Below are 22634 nucleotides of genomic sequence, written 5' to 3' on the forward strand. Positions count from 1 at the left end.
GCCTTTATTGTTACAGGGGGTACCATGTTCTCATTCCATTCAGGTCGTCCCTGCTGCTACCGCTTAATGCTGTTGCGTCTATCGCTGTCGCTGCCATTGTGTTGTCACTGCCACTGCTTTCGCTCAGGATTGAACTCAGCACCTTGGAGACTTGCAATGTCTGTTCCAACGTCTTAGTCGCCTAGGCCATGTGTCACTAGGACAATGATGTATCAACTTTTGGGACTGTTAAACCTAAATTGTTATTCTAGGTTCTCTCTTATGATTAGAGGTTCCCAAATTGTGTTCAGTTCTTTACTCGGTTTGCTCAGGAGGTTGTTATGTCCTAGCATGTGTGATGTTTCTTTAAGTTTTCGCACTTTCCAGTGGGGCTCACTATTTATTATTTTAACTTCATCCCAGAGGGGGCGATGGTCACCCTTTTCCTTCCATACATGGTAAGCTATATACCCGACTTTTCCGTCTCCTCTCTAGTCACTGCTTTTCGATGTTACTCCACCCTTACTTTAAAAGGGCGGCATGTTTCGCCCTTGTAAACCTTGCTGCAGCAGCATTGGATGGAATATATGCATATCCTTCAGCTAACATTCACGTATGTGGAGACTTCAATGTTCACAACGTTGAATGGTTGACCCACTCAAACAAGACCGATGATGAGGGGAGGTTCTGTCATGATTTCTCCATTGCCTATGACCTCACTCAGATTGTTCACGAACCCACCCGTGTGCTCGACAATGACGGCCAGTATGCGAGCTTACTAGACCTTTTTCTCACAACTTGCCCTGAACTATGTTCAGTTTCTGTTCTGTCGCCTCTTGGATCTTCCGACCACTCTGTTGTATCAATTAAGATAAAAATGAAATGTAATATGTCCCCAGACGTACCTCTCCATCATACAGTATATTGATACACTAAGGCTGACTGGAATAGTTTCCGTACATTTATATCTGATCTACCTCTGCATTCCATGTTTAAAAAGGATGTGTCCTCTATAGTATTAGACCAGACGGAATGGTTAATTGTAGATATAGACCGTTTCATACCCTCGAAAAAGTTTCAGCAAAAACCTAACAGCCAGCCATGGTTCTCTCCAGAATGTGCTGCTGCCATTGCGCACAGAAATCACTTTTTCCACTGCTCCCAACGTAATAGATGTATGGAAACTAAAGCCGCTTTCAGGACTGCCAGCAACCATTGTAAGAAAGTAATAAAGAATGCAAGAGAGTTGTATGCTCAATCTGTTAAGTCCAAAGTAGCTGAGCAGCGGCTTGGTTCCCACCAGTTTTGGCAAATAGCAAACAGAATCCTGAACAGAAGTGTGTGCTCCATCCCAACTATTACCAATGGATCTCAGGTAATCTCGTCAGCATCAGACAAACCCAAACTCTTTTGTCAAGAACTTTGCTGCTAATTCTACCCTTTGCGATCAAGGCCGCCAACCCCCAATATTTCCTCCTGTATCAGAAAACACGCTATGTGATATACGTATATCTGTACGTGATGTTGCCAAGTTAATCAAAAACTTTGATTCCAGTAAAGCAACCGGCCCTGACGGTATTCCAATTATAGTACTCAAAAAATTTCAACCAGAACTAGCGCCCATACTTACAAAACTGTTTAAACGTTGTCTTAAGGAGAATAGTTTCCCATCTCCTGGAAAATTTCATCAGTATGCCCTGTATTTAAGAATTCAGGTGATCGCTCATCCCCCCTCTCAGTACAGGCCAATAAGTCTCCTGTGCGTCATGAGTAAGTTGCTGGAATCTGTGTTAAATACAGAAGTAATGAACCATCTCAACAAAAATAACCTTCTTAGTGACACACAATATGGTTTCGGTTCTGTTAGATCTACAGCAGATGTGCTTACAGTTATATCTCATAGGATTAGCAAATCTTTCGACGGAGGCAACCTTTCTAGGGCAATTGCTCTTGACATATCTAAGGCCTTTGATACGGTATGGCATAAAGGTTTACTTCATAAGATCTCTAGCTATGGTATAGCTGGAAATGTCTTCTCAATTATTAAATCATTTCTTTCTGATAGGTTCTTAAGAGTAGTAGTTGAGGGGCAAAAATCAGAAGCTCACAGTATTAATGCCGGTGTCCCTTAGGGGTCCATCCTGGGCCCAACTCTTTTCCTGATCTACATTAATGATCTTCCAAATCACATCCTTACATCATTTGTAGACATTTATGCTGACGACACTACCATTTATGGTAGCACATCTAAGACAGTAAATGACCAAGTTCTCTCCAATTCTCTCTCCTCTGATCTTGAGCACGTAGTACAATGGGGAAAGGAGTGGCTGGTTACTTTTAATGCATCTAAAACCAAGCTTCTCTCTTTACATCATCAACATTCTGATCCACATCTGGCATCAATTGAAATGAATGGCTCTCGTCTTCAGGAGGCTTCAAGTTTTGACAAGCTTCTGGGCTTGACCTTTACTCCTGATTTTAAATGGAACACGTACATCAAATCTGTTGCCAAGGCCGCTGGAAAAATGGTGGGATCTTTCTATCGATCCGGTAAATATCTCACTGCTGATTCTATTCTCTATCTATATAAGAGCCAGGTACGTCCAAGGATGGAATATTGTTGCCACATCTGGGCAGGAGCTGCTAGAAAGGACTTGTCCTGCCTTGATAGAGTTCAAAATAGACTTCGTAGCCTCGTAGGAGATATCCTTTTCTCTTCCTTGCAACCTCTATCTCACAGAAGAGATGTTGCGAGTTTGTCTCTGATGTATCGTTATTTTCATGGAAGGTGTTCAACTGAGCTTCAATCTATGGTCCCCCCTCGCCAAACTCTCACAAGAAACACTCGTCTAGCTGTAAACACTATCAATAATTCCCCCCACTCTTTATCTGTGCCTAAACCTAAACGTAGATTCCATGAACAAAGCTTCTTTCTTAGAACTGCACGCCTGTGGAATTGTCTTCCGTTTTCCTGCTTTCCAGCTGACTACAATATGGTTGTGTTCAAGTCTAACATAAATAAGTTCTTGATGAGCCGTTCTATATAAGTTATCAAATTTACCAAATTTTCATTACTAATGATTACTATATTGTCCAATGTCTACTGTACACTCTTTAAACCTGATCCTTGAGTGGCCTCTTGGCCTTTATAAGTGGTGATGCCTATGTAAAAAAAAAAAAAAAAAAAAAGTACTTCGTCTGGTTCTCCTCCATTGGTGGCTTTATTTTGACTAGGTGTCTTCTTAGAGTTGACTCACTTTTAAATACCGCCCTGATGTTGTAAGGGGTACATATCTTTTGAATTCTTTCGGAGACGCCTTGTATGCATGGTAGGCAGACCGTTGGAAGTTTTTGTGACTCACTTTCTTCCCTTATTCTATTGTTTCCTCTAGTGGATAGTGTGCTATCGGGGTAGCTGTTTCGTCGAAGGGTATCTCTTAGCCTAGTCATTTCTTGTTGGTACGTATGAGGATCGCTACTAATTGTCTGTGCTCAGTGTTGTAGACAGCGTGCGATTCCATATTTGACACTGTGTGGGTGATGGGAGTTGAAGTTTAGGTATTGTCCGGTGAAGGTGGGCTTGCGATACACAGATGCCTTGAACCGACACTGTGCGTGTAGTTGGTTATTTGTTTCCTTCTCCATTGTGAACTGTATGGATGGTTGTATTGTGTTCACATGATCCAGTAGTATCTGGACATCTCCCTGATGAGGCCAGAGTATGAAAGTGTCATCAACGTATCTGAGCCACATTGTTGGCTTTAAGGGAGCTGAACATAATGCCATGTCTTCAAAGTATTCCATGTATATATTCGCCATTACTGGTGACAACGGCGAACCCATAGCCAGACCTTCTTCTTGTCGATATATTTCAGTACCCATTCTGAAGTAAGATGATTTCATGCAGATGGTCAGCATTTCCATTATGTTCAGCAATGGTACACACATGTATGGCAGGGTCTGCAGCTAGTTTGTCCCTAATTACAGTTAGTGCCTCACTTGTTGGGACTTTGGTACAGACTAACCATTTCGTGTGAACCGATGGGTGCATCCTTGATCAGTTCTGTGAAGTGGGCTGAATTCTTAATTCAAAATTCCAAAAAACAGTTCCAGAGTTCAAGATACACCTGAAGAAGGCCAAAGGATGATACGACCGAAACAGTGGAAAAAACACTGAAGATGAGGAAGTGAGTCCCGAAAAACGAAATCCATAAAGACTAATTGTGTTATTTTTTTTATAAGTACAAGCAAAAATGGTGAAATAAAGGTAGGGGGACATCGTTTTGAAAGCAGATTTATTATAACTTTTTGTAGATTTCCGACTACTTGTTGTGTTTGTAAGATTAAAGACTAAAGTTCATTTCCAAAAGGAAAACATTTGTACACGTGAAAAAAAAAAAAGGTGATGAAAAATGTTTTTACAGCAAGCTAACTAATTCAGCTAAATTTTGAAGTTAAATAAATTCACTGGGAAAATCCTTTAAAAGATAAATACTACTTTTCTGGGTCTATTTCAAAGATAATTAGTAAAGTAGTAAGATATTGGATAAATTTAAAAAAACCAAAAAAACACCTGGTTTGTACAAAAAATAGTTTAATTAACTCCCAAAAGCCAGAGATTCTCGCTTCGTTCAACAGAAAGAAAACAAAATCCTCGTCACATGTTTCTTAAATCTTATTTCAATAAATCGCTTCACAATAGAAATACTGAAGAATAATAAAAGTGAAGAAACTGATTTGCCTTGACACCGCCCCCGGTAGCGCTGCGTTGGAAGTTAGGAAGTACGTTAGCTAACAATAACCCTAGCTTTACTTACAAGTTCGTGCCCCCTATCTTAAACTAGAGAAAACATTAAGTTTTGACATCCTCTCTCCAAGCAATATATGCGTGAACGCCCGAAGATAAAAAACATTTAATTTTACGCTTTTTTGGTCAAACTTAAATCTCCCGCCATTTGAAGTCCTGTCGTAACGAACGAAGCTAAAAACTTAAGACACAGTGTCACTATGAGCGGATACATAAAGCAGAAGCCGAAGCTGAAATTTGACAAAAATATGAAAAATAATTCTCGGAAATAAATGTTATCACACAAAATAATAATAAAGTTTATTTTTTCCCTCGCGCTTTCTTTCTGGTCTACGTATGCTTAAGACAGATTTTCCTCATTTTCCTTTCTTTCTTTTTTTATTATGTAATTTCTAGTTTTTCTTTATGTACCAGACAAAAAAAAAAAAAAAAAAACTTTAACACCAATCAAAAGATTAAAAAAAAAATTCTTTAAGTCGTCATTAATGGATATTTTTTGAACGCGCAAATAGGAAAATAGTTCTTCAACTGGTAAAGGTATCAATTCAACTTGACCTCTTTTTCTAACTATGGAAGGCCAGATGATCAATAAACAAAAACAAACTTTATCCTAACACAAGTAACAGGAGTATCCTCACAACCAAAAATATGTTTTTAACGAAAGTAAAAGTATAAAATATATAGAACTCGTAAGAAACAGAATTCATATAAAACGTATTTTCCAAAATAGCCAACAAGAAATGGAGGTATAAATATATAACGAATGTTATCAAAGGAAAGCTAAATTATTCTTCTACATACCTGGATAAGTTTTTTTATTCGCATTTTAACTTATTTTAAAGCTCAAATGATAAAATTTAACAAAAAGGGACTTTTCCAGGATGTTCACCGTGCCGTGCACCCGAATGCTCAACAGAAACCGTATATCAACAAAGACAAATGGAAATAACTGCATATTTAATTTATTCACACCCTTTTTTGTTTTGTTAAATGTTAAAAATGCCACACTTTATTTTTTTTAATCACGATCGTTTAGTGCAAGACACGCAAGTTTATTGGTGGCGGCTTGTTGTTGTAAATTTGAAATATTGACAAGAAAATTAATGACGACCATGCAAATTACGTAGAGGCAAGAAACGCACAAACAATCACACATTTTCATTAATACACAGACTATAAAAAAGTAAAATAATTCATATAATTGCTTCGATTTCCGTATGTTTTACATAAATTATTTTGTATATTTCTGTATACTTGTGCAGAGGACCGCGTTATCGTCGGCATCCGACAGATTACGTAAACCGCCGGAAGATGCAGAACAAAAACTTCATGATTTTTTTTTTAATTTATTTATTGCGAAAACGTTAGTTAATGTTTAAAACACTAGTAAATAATTAAGAATTTAGGAAAAAACAATTTTACTATATTATAGACGGAAAGCATTTGTCGTTACGAAGAAAAACTAATGAAAAATTTTACGAAACTTTATGAAAATTTAAAGGAAAAAGTACAATTAAGAGAAAAAAATCATAATTAATCAATATTTTTTATAAAGAAATATGGTGCAACAACTGATAGCCAAACAATTTTTTTTTATGTTTTTCGTAAAATGATCGGCACTTATGCAATGCAGTGCATAAGTGCCGATCATTTTACGAAAAACATAAAAAAAATTGTGTTAAGAATGGCTTTCAAAATAACGTTAATATTTCAGCACGATAACAAACGTGCATAAGTTATGCACGTTTGTTATCGTGCTGAAATATTAACGTTATTTTGAAAGCCATTCTTAACACAGGGAGGGTGTTTTTGTTTTGTAACTATTCTGTGCTTCCACTTAATAAAAAAAAAAAAATATATCATGAAACTTGAATTTAACCTGAAAAAAAAAAAAAAAACTAGTTAAAAATAGCGCGGTATCAAAAGTGTAGAAGCCCCAAATGATCTTCATTTTTTATTTATTTATTTTTGCATACTCCTTTTTCAGCAACGCCGAATATAGGTTGGTTTTTTATTTATTAGGTTTAAATTATTTCGTCATTTTGTACAACTCCAAGCAGACTTGTCTTATTTTTTTTATGCTTAAATTGCATGTTCTGTACACATGTTCGGCAGCTCTTCCGTTTTCAACTATCATTTTCCCTTTTTTATGGACAAAATTCAATATCCCCTCCAGAAGACAAAAGCGTCTGTCTCCATTCGCTTAGATTTATGCTAACTTCAACCAATTTTCACAAATTGGTTGAAGTTCCCGCAATGTTTTTATCGGGTTTCTCAATTGTCGGCTGCTGCGATTTCATTGGCTAAGCGTTTCCAGTACCTTCTAGCCGTTTACGTAACCTGCTGGAATATGCCGACGAAACGTCGTTTGGGGGGGGGGGGTATTCCAAAGGGCATTTTCTTATTTTCAACCTCCCCATGTTAAGAACGACTTTCGGAATAAACCCCTTTGCAGGTTGGACAACCAGTGAACATCGACCTATAAAACTCCTTTCCCTTCGTGTTAATAATGGGTTTCAAATAATAACGTTATTATTTCAACACGGTCCGTATTCTGCATAGCTACCTAAATTGTTTTCGACTAATTTCCTAAACCATATTTCCTTTAAAATAATTTATGTCGCCAATTGTAACATTTACTATTAAAAATAATGGAACGTATGCACTTATTGTGCCGTGCTGAAATAATAACGTTATTTAGAACAACAACAACACCATTAACATGGGGAGGGTGGATGTTTATTGTTTTGTAACTATTCTGTACTTTCACCTAACAATTTAATAATAAAAAAGGGTAAATTTTTACGACGTGCCCCAGCGTATTACAAACACCCCAGCCTCACCATGTTAAGAACAGCTTTCGGAATAACCCCCCTCCCAACCTCGAAAGCCGTTCTTAACATGGGGAGGTTGAGGGGGTGTTTTATTACGCTGGGACAGGTCGTAAAAAAATACCAAAAAAAGATATCGTAGAACTTCAATTTAACTTGAAAATACTATTTTTAAAAATAGCGCGGTGAAAAAAGCACTAAAATAATAATCTGGTTTAAAAAAAAAAAAAAAAAAGCGCCATAAGTTTTAAATAGAGTAAAATCAAAAATGAAAGTAAAAAGATCCCGAACAACGCCGGGTAGGTAAGCTAAACATTTAAAATTAAGAAAAGGTTCATCATAATAATTGAATAAAAAATGGATGAAAATGTTAAGGTTCGCAAGTAAGTTTTCTTTCTAGTAAATTTTAAATTCCCTTAAAGACTATTATTATGGCACCGTTGGCCATCCGTAGGGCTGATTTAGAATCTTTTAAGGATTTATAAAATTTATTTTTTTATATGAACTTTAAGTCGACTTATAGAATAATATAGAATAGATACATTGTTTTATAATATGTAATATATAAATATATTATTGCATTGATCGTTTGGCTATATAAATAATATATTTATGGTATATTTCATTTGGATTTGTAAATCTACCATTTTACTGAAAAAATATAATTTAATCGTGATCGTAAATCGATCACAAGTCCATATAATAAATTTATTTTATATGTATTTTGTTTTTAGAAATATTAATTCTTCATGAAGAAATATAGACCATATATCATTTTTATTTGAAATGGAAATAAAATTTTATTATTAGTCCATACAAAATAAAAAATCTTTTTGGTACATTGTTTACTATTTACAAACAAGTTGCATCTTTTGAGAGACGAATGAAAAATATTTCACGAAATATTTTTATAAACATGATTAACTGATGAATTTTATCTAAACAAGAAAATAAAATTAAAAGGCAAACGATTTAGCCATATTTATCTGGGGAAAATTTATTTTAAAAAAATGTAAATTATATATTAAAAAAAAATCTTATTCAAATACAAAAAAACATATTCTTCTTACCTGACCCATTAGGACCGATAATTGCTGTAAACTTCTTAAATGGTCCGATTAGCTGTTTTCCTCTGTAAGATTTAAAGTTTTCGACTTCGATATATTTTAAATGGCCCGGCATTTTGGATAAGTCTTGGGAAAAAAATAATTATAATTTTTTTTTTAATGCAATAACTTATCAGAAAAGAAAATGGAAGCTTTACATCTTCAAAAAGTAGCCATTACTGTAACAATTTTTACCGCGAAGATTGTTGTGAAAAATTGGCCTTCCGATTCGTTAATATTAATTTTTTAATATTAAGCAACTTTATACATTCTAAAAATTTTATTTTAATAAAACTAATGATGTAACATGGTGAAAGATGGTTTATAAATGATTATTATTTTAATCTTATTTCAACGAATCATATTGAATATTACATTCAGCACGTGTGGTTGCTAGGCAACGTCATCGCTAAAGTTTTTACAGCTTTCGGAACGAAAGAAAACTGTTTTTGATTTTAACTTTTCGGCTTTGTCTGTTTTAGTTATTTTATTAAAATATAATAGAAAAACTGAATTGTCGCAAGTCCGAAAATCACACAAAACATGCATAAACTTGGTTTACCGATCGATTATAAGGAAGCGGCGGCGATCGAGCGCCGTCGTAATATGGAAAAACAACGCCAGAGCCGTATATTTAATGCGAAAGTTCGAACGATCGGAGTAAGTATAAAAAGGATTTGATTCTTCATTTTATTGATACAACGTATAATCTTCTAAAATGTATGCTATTCATTTGTTTGTTTATTTATTTTAACCTTTTCGAGTACTGGTGTGCAAAGGCGTGGCCTCGGTATAGACACAGCCTCCGCCTCCGTTCTGATGATGGTCGAGCAACACGGCCAACGCTTTACGGTGATCATGGCCTAATTTCTTGATTGTACCCCTTCAAAGCTGAAGTATAAGTATTTATTCCTAGGATGAGGGTGGAGGTGGGAAGACACCATCCTGTCTCCCTCTCTCTCTGTACGCCACAATGTTTCAGCGTGACCTTTGTAAATAAGAGCCCTAGTCACTGAAAAAATGACGTCACGTCTGAAATCCAAGCACACAAGATGTTGTGAACAGTCAGATTGTTGATAATGAATGGGAGCTTTTTACAAAAACATTAAAAAAAAAAAATTTTTTTAACTTACATTAAAAAAGAAAAAAAAAACACGACTTCTAATGAATCTGAATTTATTCAATATTAATTAAGAAAAAAAACAAGAATAGAAAACTGAGAATTTTTTTATTACATAGGCATCACCACATTGTCAAGGCCAAGAGACCACTCGAGGATAAGGGTTAAAGAGTGTACAGTAGAAATTGGACAATATAGTAATCATTGGTAATGGAAATTCGGTAAATTTGTTAACTTATATGGAACGACTCATCAAGAACTTGTTTACGTTAGACTTGAAGACAACCATATTGTAGTCAGCCAGAAAGCAGGAAAACGGAAGACAATTCCACAGGCATGCAGTTCTAAGAAAGAAGCTTTGTTCATGGAATCTACGTTTAGGTTTAGGCACAGATAAAGAGTGGAGGAAATTATTGATAGTGTTTTCAGCTAGAGGAGTGTTTCTTGTGAAAGTTTGGCGAGGGGGGACCATAGACTGAAGTTCAGTTGAACACTTTCCAAGAAAATAACGATAAAGCAGAGACAAACTCGCAACATCTCTTCTGTGAGATAGAGGTTGCAGGGAAGAGAAAAGGACATCCCCCACAAAGCCACAAAGTCTATTTTGAACTCTATCAAGGCAGGACAAGTCCTTTCTAGCAGCTCCTGCCCAGATATGGCAATAGTACTCCATCCTTGGACGTACCTGGCTCTTATATAGATAGAGAATTGCATCAGCAGTGAGATATCTACTGGATTGATAGAAAGATCCCACCATTTTTCCAGCGGCCTTGGCAACAGATTTGATGTACGTGTTCCATTTAAGATCAGGAGTAAAGGTCAAGCCCAGAAGCTTGTCAAAACTTGAGGCCTCCTGAAGACGAGAGCCATTCATTTCAATTGATGCCAGATGTGGATTAGAATGTTGATGATGTAAAGAGAGAAGCTTGGTTTTAGATGCATTAAAAGTAACCAGCTACTCCTTTCCCCATTGTACCACTTGCTCAAGATCAGAGGAGAATAGGAGAGAACTTGGTCGTTTACTGTCTTAGATGTGCTACCATAAATGGTAGTGTCATCAGCATAAATGTCTACAAATGATGTAAGGATGTGATTTGGAAGATCATTAATGTAGATCAGGAAAAGAGTTGGGCCCAGGATGGACCCCTGAGGGACTTCAGCATTAATACTGTGAGCTTCTGATTTTTGCCCCTAAACTACTACTCTTATGAACCTATCAGAAAGAAATGATTTAATAATTGAGAAGACATTTCCAGCTATACCATAGCTAGAGATCTTGTGAAGTAAACCTTTATGCCATATCCTATCAAAGGCCTTAGATATGTCAAAAGCAATTGCCCTAGAAAGGTTGCCTCCGTCAAGAGATTTGCTAATCCTATAAGATATAACTGTAATCCCATCTGCTGTAGATCTAGCAGAACGGAAACCATATTGAGTGTCACTAAGAAGGTTATTTTTGTTGAAATGGTTGATTACTTCTCTATTTAACACAGATTCCAACAACTTACTCATGACGCACAGGAGACTTATTGGCCTGTACTGAGAGGGGGATGAGCGATCACCTGAATTCTTAAATACAGGGCATACTGATGAGATTTTCCAGGATGATGGGAAGCTATTCTCCTTAAGACAACATTTAAACAGTTTTGTAAGTATGGGCGTTAGTTCTGGTTGAAGGTTTTTTGAGTACTATAATTGGAATACCGTCAGGGCCGGTTGCTTTACTGGAATCAAGGTTTTTGATTAGCTTGGCAACATCATGTACAGATATGTGTATATCACGTAACATGCTTTCTGATACAGGAGGAAATATTGGGGGTTGGCGGCCTTGGTAGCAAAGGGTAGAATTAGCTGCACAGTTCTTGGCAAAGAGTTTGGCTTTGTCTGATGCTGAGGAGATTACCTCAGGTCTATTGATGATAGTTGGGATAGAGCACACGCTTCTGTTCAGGATTCTGTTTGCTATTTGCCAAAACTGGTGGGAACCAAGCCGCTGCTCAGCTACTTTGGACTTGACAGATTGAGCATACAACTCTCTTGCGTTCTTTATTACTTTCTTACAATGGTTGCTGGCAGTCCTGAAAGCAGCTTTAGTTTCCATACATCTAATACGTTGGAAGCAGTGGAAAAAGTGATTTCTGTGCGCTATGGCAGCAGCACATTCTGGAGAGAACCATGGCTGGCTGTTAGGTTTTTGCTGAAAGTTTTTCAAGGTATGAAACGGTCTATACCTACAATTAACCATTCTGTCAGGTCTGATACTATAGAGAACACATCCTTTTTAAACATGGAACGCAGAAGTAGATCTGATATAAATGTAAGGAAGATATCCCAGTCAGCCTTAGTGTATCGTTATACTGTACGATGGAGAGGTATGTCTGGGGACTTATTACATTTAATTTTTATCTTAATTGATACAACAGAGTGGTCGGAAGATCCAAGAAGAGACAGAACAGAAACTGAACCATAGTTCAGGGCAAGTTGTGAGAAAAAGGTCTAGTATACTAGCCGTCATTGTCGGGAACATGGGTGGGTTCGTGAACAATCTGAGTGAGGTCATAAGCAATGGAGAAATCATGACAGAACCTTCCCTCACCATCGGTCTTGTTTGAGTGGGTCAACCAATCCATGTTGTGAACATTGAAGTCGCCACATACGTGAATGTTAGCTGAAGGATAAGCAGATAGGACTTGGTCAATTTTCTCAGATATGCTTTTAAAGATAGTAACTCCGCTGTTGTGGCGGCAATAGAGAGTAAATATAAATGCAGTAGTGTGAGCTAATGCAACCCGAAAGAACATATAGGGTAAGTTAGGATCTTCTCTGGAGATGTCCCTACCACATGGAAAGCCATCTTTAATATAGGCACATATTCCATGCACATGGCGATCTTGGGGGTCAGATTTAGAAGTTAAGTTAGAGTATCCTTTAATTGCGAACTCTTCTAGGGAAATAGCCTGTCCAATGCCAGTTTCACTTAAAAATAAAAGGTCTGGTTTAGTCTCCTGTAATTGTGTTTCAACCTCTGGAAGGTTAGAACATAGGCCCCTGATGTTGGAGAAGGAGACATGGTAGTAGAGGTCTATGTTGGAAGTTGAAGAACTGGGTTTAATTGTGTATTTTTTCTTGAAACTTGTCATGATGGAATTTTGGAATTTGTGGACTAGGTCGTCAGATTTACTTAGAGCAGGACAGAGAGGAGAAACTAAGAGAGAAAAAGAAACAAATAATTTTTTTTTTTGTAGAATATAAGGTAAAGCCGTAACAATTACCCACTAATATGGCATTGAGAGGCCCCACCAGAAGCTACTACATGGTCCAGAATCCATTCACCAAATGGCAATACAGCAGCCCCAGTACTTTGCACCTAATTAATTTAAAAGTTGTGTTATTTCTATAAATAAAAATTTTGTTGTTTCATAGATTTAAAAGACTAAAATTTGTTTATTATTTACTTTAAAAATTGTGTTAAAAACAAAATAAACAAATACAATTTCATTTATACTGAAATTGAAGTTTATTTAATATAAATTAAAAAGTAAAGACAAGAATTATCTGTGTAAAATTATGTATGTTTGGAGCAGGAGACAAACAAATATTGCAAAAGCTAAATTATGAATTTAAGGAATTAAAAAACGATAATTAAACAAACAAATTAAAATCGAACGATAAATAATTTTTAATAACGAATGCAAAGGATAAATAATTTTAAAATCGAATGCGAATGATAAATAATTTTTAAAAACAAAAGTGAACGATAAATAATTTTTATGATGAAAACAACTGAAATTCAAAAAATTAATTAAAATAAAAAGTTACTAGTGCAGAAATGTATCATTTTAAACCAAAATTATAGAAAATCTGTTGGATAATTTAGATTTTTTTTTTTTTTTTTAAATTTCATTTTCACCCCAAACAAGGCATATTGCCACTTTGTTATAGGGGGCTACTATCAAGGACATGGGCCTCAGGGGTACTGTATAGGGAGTTGAGCAGCAAGATATCAGTTCACGTTGCACTTGAACTTCTGCATGTCAGTACAGTTGGGGAAGCATGGACCCGCACGGAATTCCAAAATCTAGCTGTTCTGGGGAAGAAGGCTCTCTTACATCTAGGGATCTCTACTATGAAGGGGTGGGATTTAGCTGCTTCTCGAGTTTGTTGGGGGTATTTATGTCGCGGGGGCACAAGTGCTTGCAGTTCGTCAGAGCATTCACCGTTAAAGTACTTATAGAAAAGGCAGAGGGATGCAACATTTCGTCGATGGGACAGGGGCTGAAGCTTAGATGACAGTTCAGGACCTATCAGATTGGCGACTCTCTTTTGAACCTTATCTAGGAACGAGAGACTAGTGGTAGATGCACCAGCCCAAATATGACAACAATACTCCATACACGAGCGAATGGTGGCCTTATAGAGGTATAGGATATTTTCGGGCGTTAGTATCTTTCTAGCACGGTAGAGAGAACCTACCTTCTCCGCAACAGTCCTGGCGATACTCTCGATGTAATTGTTCCAACTTATGTTTCCTGAGAGTGTTAAGCTGAGGAGTTTAAAGGATGTACTTTCAGATAAAGAGTCATTGATCATTGCTATTGGTGGTAGAGAAGGTTTCTTGTAATTATTGAAGGAAACAAGTTTAATCTTAGCAGCATTGAATGTGACCAGCCATTTATGTCCCCATTCCACTACAGATCAGAGGTCATCCTCTAGTGTTTCTGCCATTTCTTTAGATATGTGTTCATTTGTTTTCCTGTCGTGTCTGTTATAGAGTGTGGTGTCATCAGCATATATACCCATCTCACAGGCAATTTTGTCAGGGAGGTCATTTATGAATATTAGGAATAACAGAAGTCCCAGGATAGACCCCTGAGGCACTCCTGCATTTATATCGTAATGTTTAGATGTATGACCATCGAGGACAACCTGGATTTTTCTCTTATCTAAGAAAGATTTAATTATGTCATGTATTCTTCCAGTGATACTGTATGATCTGACTTTCCTGAGAAGACCTTCATGCCATACCCTGTCAAAAGCCTTAGATATATCTAGAGCTACCGCTCTACCCTCCCCCGCTTTGTCCAGTGACTGGTATATACATTCTGAGATTACAGTTAGGATGTCTGCTGTTGAACGGGCTTTTCTAAATCCATATTGTTTGTCAGTCAGAAGTTTAGCATCTGTAAGGTGATGGACTAGAGCTTGGTTAATTATTGTCTCAAATATTTTGGCGAAAAGTGGGAGGAGGCTAATGGGGCAATAATTTACTGGGTCAGTTCTTTCGCCAGAATTCTTGAAAACTGGTACTACAGAAGCAGTTTTCCAGCAGGCAGGAAAGCAAGATTTATTAAGGCATTTGTTGTAAAGCTTGGAGAGAACTGGAGCTACTTCAGCAGAGCACTTTTTTAATAGCACAGCCGGGATGCTTTTGCAGTGTCAAGATTTCTTATGATAGCATACACCTGAGAAGAGGTGATTTTCAGATCGTCTAGTGTGGTGTCTGTCCGCAAAGGAAAGTCAGGGAGGGGGTGGTTGGCAGGGTCCAGTATGGAGTTGGAGGCAAACCGACTGGCAAGCATGTTAGCCTTCTCAGTTGCAGAGCAAACAACCTTATGATTGTTGGATAGTGGGGGGATTGTTAATTGCCTATTATTTACTACAATGTTGTAGATTTTCCAGAAGTCGCGGGTCCCTTATTTCTGTGCTTCGATGCGTTTTTTGGTGGTTTCAGTAAATTCTTTCTTACAGTTACTTCTGGCTTCTATATACTTCTGTCTGTTTGAACTGGACTTATGTCGGTTAAATCTGCGGTACGCATGCTGCCTCTGCCGATGGCGGTTGCACAAGTAGAAGTAAACCATTGGGGAGAGTGGGGCTTGCTATAAAATTTCCGTGTGGGAACATGTTCTTCAATTGCCGTTTTTAACCAATCAGTGGTCTCATTTGCGCACTGTTCAGCAGGAAGTGAAAAGATATTTTGCCATGGGGCGTCACTGATGAGATCCCTGATGGCTTCCCAGTCAGCCTTTTTATAATATCTCATTGTTTTGAGCAGTGGCTCTTCAGTTTTGGCTCTAAAGTTTAGGGCTATTTCAACTATTACCACTGCATGATCGGCATTCCCAAGTGGGCTGTGGGCATTAGTTACACAGTCATCGGGAACTGTGGTCAGAAACAAATCTAGAAGTGATGCGTTTTGTTCTTGCTGGCCTGGGAGACGGGTTGGAAATGTAACCATCTGTGATAGGGAATGAGATATAGAGAAGTTATATGTAGACATACCAGCTGCGTCTGTGTGAGTAGAAAATCCAAGCCAGTTGGTGTGGTGGATATTGAACTCACCAAACACATGCACTTGTGTGCTAGTGTCAAAGGAAAGTGCTGTATCTATGCTGTTAGGGATTTTGTTTATTAGGGTACAGTCCTGGGTCGAGGGAGAGTGGTAGAGAAAATAAAAGTAGGTAATGTTATGTTGCATGTTAAGTCTAAAGCACATAAAGGCTTGATCGTCCGATTCTAGTTTAGTTTCTCTAGTCAAGGGGAGGGTGTTCCGAATATATACTCCAAGCCTGAGCATATGTCTGTCAGAGTCCTTATGGCAATAGCATAGTGAGGTACCAGCGAATGTAGGACCAGGTACTGAAGATACTTGTAACCCCCCAGATAGCTCATCAAGAAAATGAAAGAAGAGAAATAGTGGGCCTAATACCATCTCCAACAAATCAAAACCCAGAAAGGGTAACGATGCCATGGTTGGGAAGGCTAGTAGAAAATTCTGCTAAGTTAAAGGATTGTACATCTTAAATTGTGTCCAAACTGAAAAGGGTAGAATAATCCATGTTAGGCAAGAGGGTAGTCAGCCTAATGAATGCCTAAGTCACTATTTTATTTTTGTCTATTACTTTATTAGATCCTTTTTTTTTTATTATTATTTTTGTTTTTCAGAAAAAAGGGAAGATATTGCATAAGAGACTAATTAGGGTTTACACTGCATTTAGTGGTGTCATTGTAGTTTGTGCCTTAATAAAGAACCATGCAATCAGGCACTCTGCACATGTTGTGTTGCCTTTTATCTATTAACATCCATGTTTAAACATTAGGAAAACATCCACAAATAGTGGGGAAGGCAAAGCGCTTGTAAAATCAAGACAATTCACAATGTTCCTTGTGGTGCATTCGTCATTAACAGACCAAGAACGTTTCTGAATTTTTGAGATGAGGATTGGTTATTATTTGGATTCATCGGACTACTGTTCTCATCTTGAGTGTGGTTTTCACAACGTTTCGGTCGATGTAACCACCGACCTTCTTCAGGTGTATCTTGTGTATCTTGTGGAACTTGGGAATGTTTCCAAATTCCCGAGTTTGACAAGATACACCTGAAGAAGGTTGGAGGTTACATCGACCTAAACGTTGTGAAAATCACACTCAAGATGAGTCTGTTGAAAAAATTGAACTTAACACAACCTATCACTCCACTCATCTCCACAGTGATCAGTTGGAACTCATATTTGTCGAGAAGACCAAAATATATCTCTAAAATTAGATTTGCAGATTATGGAATGTACTAATACTGATGTTTAATCAGTATATTCTGGTAAGTTACATAAACTGACAAAAGGTTCCAAAATGTTTAACCAATGAAATCACAGTAGCCAACAATTGGTAAGCATGATAAAAATATTGCTGAAGATTCAATAATTTTTTAAAAAATTTATTAAAATCTGCATGAATCTAATTGAGTTGGGACAGATGCTTCAGTCGCCTGAAGCAAATATTGAATTTATTGAATTTTGTCACAAAAATAAAGAACACTGACAGTCAAAAAGTAGAGTTGCCAAACATATGCACATGCATGCAATTTAGAAAGAAAAAAATGACTTTAAGGACAATTATGCTTGGAGGTGCACAAATGCCAAAACGACTTTACCTTAACTTAACCCAAACAAAAAACCAACCTAATCCTAACCCAAACTAATCAAACTCTAATAACAACAAAAAAAAACATGTCCTGGATATCATAAAAATCTTTGACACCTAAAAAGTATGCAGACCAGCTCTTATGCCTGTTTTCATTATAAATAAATGCTCTGTTGAGCTGGTCCCTATCCTCTTTAAACTCTACCACTAATACCTTGCAGAATTTTGCTTCCCTAATTGCTGTAAAATTACCTCTGTGATACCAGTTTTCAAAAATTCTCAAGAAAAATGTGACCAACAAAATTATTGCCCCATACGTCTGTTGCAGGCAGGAGGGAGCAACCGTTTATTAAACCAGTTGATCATACAACTAAAATATTAAGATACAGAGGTAAAAAGAAAAACAGCAAAACAAAAGGAAGAATAACAAAAAGCTGAAGTCAGTTTAAAGACAACGTATCAATTTTTATTTACAAAACGGAAGTAAATAAAAATAGTAAGCTGCTTGGGGCTGCAAGTGGTGCTGGAAGGCTATAGGAAGCCGAGGCAGGCACTGGAAGGATGTAAGAAGTTGGGGTAGGTGCTGGAAGGCTGCATAAGGGTGTGGCTGACACTGGGATGCTGTAGGAGGCACCAAGGGCCAGAAGGCTGCAGGAGGCGCTGGAGGCCGCTGATTGAAGAAGGGAGGTCTCAGGAAGTAGGCAGTAGTAATTGCATGGTAGTAGTTTGTGGATCACATAAGAATAGTTTGAGAATTGTATATTAATGTGGAAAATGGTAGCCCCGAAAAGGCTGTTTGAACTAATGCTGCTGCTGCTGGAGACCCTTCAGCTGCTGGGATCGACTTGACTAGGAACGTTAACATTGCATCTCTGGAGACTCCCTGCTCCCTACCTTGTTGGCCAGGCCGGCCACAGAAGGGCTGTATTCATGACAGCTGTTTGTTACAGCATTTGTTGCTCCTAGTAAGAAAACAAATTAATAGAGTTAATTCACAACTGAACCAATCACAATAAATAGAATTTCAGATTTTAATTTATCGTGTTAATGTTTGATTAAGCTTAGAATCAAAATCTCTTCTTTGTTGCTTGACGGAGAAAGGGTTGGATTTTGGTTTCTTTCTCTTCCGTTCGAAATAAGAAAAGTGGATGGTGCTATTTTTAACACAGATCAGTAGTTCTGATTGTTTCACCACTAGGCAGTATCTGTGAGATTGTTTACCACTAAAAAAAATGGCCGTTGTAGTAAAAATACAAAACACAGCATAAGCGCACCACGACAAGTCTTCTCCTGCTCTTTGCTAAAATCTTTGATTTCTCAATCAAACTAGCAATAGTCTGGCACCTAGAAAAATGTTAAACTTCTATTTGACCAACAGCATGGATTTAGGTCATGCTGCTTTACTGCTGATGCCTTAACGGTCATCTCTGAACGTATAAACCACCCACTGAATATGGCAAGTGAAGCTAGAGTAGTAGCACTAGATATTTTAAAAGCATGTGACAAGGTCATGTGACAAGGTTTGTCATGAAGGTTTTGTTTTCTCAAGAAAATTAACTTGTATAGTATTACTGCAAAAATGTTTGATATAATCAGATCTTTCTTGGCTAAAAGGAGATTCAGCTCATTCTCAATGTAGTTGTACCCAAAGGATTGATATCCGGACCAATATTATTTCTAATTTTCATCAATGATTTCATTGATGCAATTATGTCTAAGATGGGCGTATTTGCCAGTGCCATCATGCTTTATTCCCGGTATGAGGACAAATCGAATTCATACACATGCAAAACAATGATTAAATTCTTATAAAACGATCTGCAGTCTGTAGTAGAAGGGGTAAAAAAAAAAAATGGATGGTCACATTTAATGTTACCAAGAAGTGTCAATTAAAATTGAATTTTACCAAGTGCTTTATCTGCTATGTCACAGGTCTTTGCTCTTCTGGAGGTTGAAGGTTCAATACTCAATCTGGGCAATACTCAGAATGCAATTGCAAATTACTTAGGACTTCTATTCGGTCATGGCTGATGGAAGGAGAGCATTCTATCTCTGTAGATTAAATAAAGGGTTCTTTTCGAAATTACTGCTAGATAATAGCAGGATTCAAAGTGTTAATTAGCTATCTATCTATCTATCTATCTATCTATCTATCTATTGATAAGTGAATAACACCAGCGACCTTGCTAGGTTAAGAAGAGAAATATTGTTTTGGTAAAATAACTTTAGCCAAAAGTTAATTATGTAAATAGTTAAGTGATATGTTTATAGATTTAGCTGTACCTTATTTATAAATATAAGAATTTAGAAATCCAAAACAAGAATTGATAAGTGACATAGATCACACCACATTTAAATAGGTGACCGGAAGTTACATTAAGGAGACATGTCCTTTAATCGGCTACATCACCGGAACTGACATGTCAAAAAGATTAGAGCTAAGAGTTTGGATTTTGTCACCAAGGTGTGCAGACGTGCTCCAGGAAGCCAGGAAGCGAGGCTAGATGAAACAAGCTTATAGACATAGTATACTTCAGTGAAACACTGAGACATCCAAAATAAATTTATATTTATAAAATATAAAGTCGTTGTCCTGTGCTTACAAAGAAGAAAAATCAGGTATGTCTCAGTTGTCTTATTGTGTCAATATGGCGGACATTCATCACAGTGTCAGCAGGAAGACGAAGGACCTCTGGACAGAAATGTATGAAGCATCTTCTTCTTCCATATATCCTCCCCCACTATGTAACATTACATGTGGATTCCTGACTTTGGCAAGATACACCAGCAGAAGGTCAGCTGAAACGTTGTGAAAATGACATTCAAGATGAGAACAGTAGTCTAAACAATCCAAATAATATGAATTATCAATACTCATCTCAAAAACTCAGAAATAAAAATTCCTTTGTCTCTGACTTCTCAAATCTGACTCGACTCTACAACTCAACCAACTACTATGATTTCTTGTTCATTTTTCTATTTAAACATGAAAAGAAATTGTTGAATAAATATTATTTCTTTAAATTCAGATTGATATCTCAGCCATTGATCAGCAGGCAAAGGAGAAGAAACTTACTGAGGAGCAAGAAAAGCAAAGAAACGATGCCTTTGGTTTGTATGGATTTTAACAATATTGCACTTTATCTACGATTATGACAGGAGATTATCATTTTCCCACTCTATTGTTAGTTATGGATATTATAATTGTAAGTAAGAGATATGGAGTTCTCGTTAGATGTGAGATAGTATCCTATATGATAGTGTGATGTGGCAGTCATCCAACATAAATTGGGAAGAAAGAATTTTGCTATGAGAATGTAGCAGTTATATAATTACAATCTCTTCTTTTTTTTTTTTTTTTTTGCACTACTTTATCTGCATTGATACATTGTTTGGTTAAAACACTTTAGACAGTTGGTGTTAAAACTCCAAAGTTACAAGGCGGAATATTCTTGTCTCATCTCTAATCCCTGTCTTAGATTTGGCAAGATGAACAGACCCAGATCCAACCACTTTTTCACACCTGGAACTATTCTCTATCTCTACAAATCTATCAGACCACGTATGGAGTACTGTTGTCATATTTGAGCTGGTGAATCTCTGTTCTGTTCATAAGGTGCAGAAAAGTATCTGCAATTTGACTGGCCCCACTCTTTTTTCTCTGAAACCCCTCTCTTTCTTTCTGTTTCTCTCTCTCTCTCTCTCTCTCTCTCTCTCTCTCTCTCTCTCTCTCACACAGACATAATGTTGCGAATTTCAGTCTTTTCTATAAATACTAAATAGCGCGTGTTCTTCAGAATTGTCTGATCTATTTCCTGCTTCCTTTGTGTCAGCTCGTTTTTATCATTTTCATCAATTTACTGTTTTGATAACTCATTGTATTTCACTATTCCTATTCCAGTAGCTTCTTTCTAAGAACTGCAGGATTCAGGAACTCTTTTCCTGCTGACTGTTTTTCTCCTATCTATAGTCTTTTCAAGACTAAGGTCAATAAACATTTCTTGTCTTGCAATAATCATCTTCCATTCTTAATAGTTCTTTACATCAAGTGGCTCCAAGCTTTGTCTGGAGCATTTCCCATTTAAAAAATTAGTCTCTCTTTTTTTGAGAATGAGATATGCAAAGACATATATTTTGTGCTTTTGATTGGCTTAAATGAGATTTCTATATTACTAGCCTGGGTGCCCGGCGTTGCCTGGGCGTTTGGAGGTGTGTTGAGCAAAAAAAAAAAAAAAAAAAAAGTGGTAGTAGGCAGGCAGGCTCGAACCCGTACCGTGAAGGAGGAAAAGAATGTGAAAAAAAAATGTGACGTCCTTGCCGTTGCGTCCATTGCCAAACTGGAAGTGGCGTAGGTTTAAATTAAGGTTAGTCAATCAAAAAGAGAGGATGACTTTAAAAAATATTGGTGAAAAAACCAACCCCTTGTAGAAAAGTGCCCAATTGAGGATGAAGAAATTAATGTTTTTAGCCAGTTTTTTAATATTTGTCGTCCGAAGGGTCGAGCTTCAAAATGATACCGATCTTGTGAAAATGCGTCGCTTTTATCGCAAGTTTTAGGCATGCATACAAACATACATACATACATTTAAACAGACAGATGAGATTTATATTATAGACTAGTGGGGGTGCCCGGCATTGCCCAGGTGTTTGGAGGTGTAAAAGAAAAAAAAAGTTTTTGTAGGGTTGTAGGCTCGAACTCAAAGCCTTGAGGTGAAGTCGGAAAAGAAAGCCTGGTAACTTACCACGACGCTAAGAGGGCAGAGAAATGAGAAAGACTGAAATTAAACAGTTAAAAACGCAGGTGCTTAAACAAACGTCAACGTTTGCTTTTCTAGGTCAAACATCACACTGTAGAGAAATGAAATCACTGC

General features: G+C 37.0%; 2 protein-coding genes across 2 annotated transcripts in view; one reads left to right on the forward strand and one right to left on the reverse strand.

Annotated features, from left to right (window-relative positions):
- LOC145243974 (structural maintenance of chromosomes protein 1A-like) overlaps nt 1–8929 on the reverse strand; it is an 83521-nt gene extending 74592 nt beyond the window's left edge. Inside the window, exon 1 of the mRNA XM_080107109.1 lies at nt 8688–8929. Within this exon, the coding sequence (XP_079963235.1) occupies nt 8688–8799 (112 nt within the window). The 5' untranslated portion in view covers nt 8800–8929. The remainder of the gene's footprint in view (nt 1–8687) is intronic.
- Nucleotides 8930–9105: 176 nt separating this feature from the next.
- Nucleotides 9106–22634, forward strand: part of LOC145243976 (RIB43A-like with coiled-coils protein 2) — a 28208-nt gene continuing 14679 nt past the window's right edge. The window contains exons 1-2 of the mRNA XM_080107111.1: nt 9106–9383; nt 20793–20874. Of these exons, the coding sequence (XP_079963237.1) occupies nt 9267–9383; nt 20793–20874 (199 nt within the window). The 5' untranslated portion in view covers nt 9106–9266. The remainder of the gene's footprint in view (nt 9384–20792; nt 20875–22634) is intronic.

The sequence above is a fragment of the Euprymna scolopes genome, chromosome 22 (assembly GCF_053919585.1).
Source record: "Euprymna scolopes isolate OS-2025 chromosome 22, ASM5391958v1, whole genome shotgun sequence".
In the NCBI taxonomy this organism is placed as follows: domain Eukaryota; kingdom Metazoa; phylum Mollusca; class Cephalopoda; order Sepiida; family Sepiolidae; genus Euprymna; species Euprymna scolopes.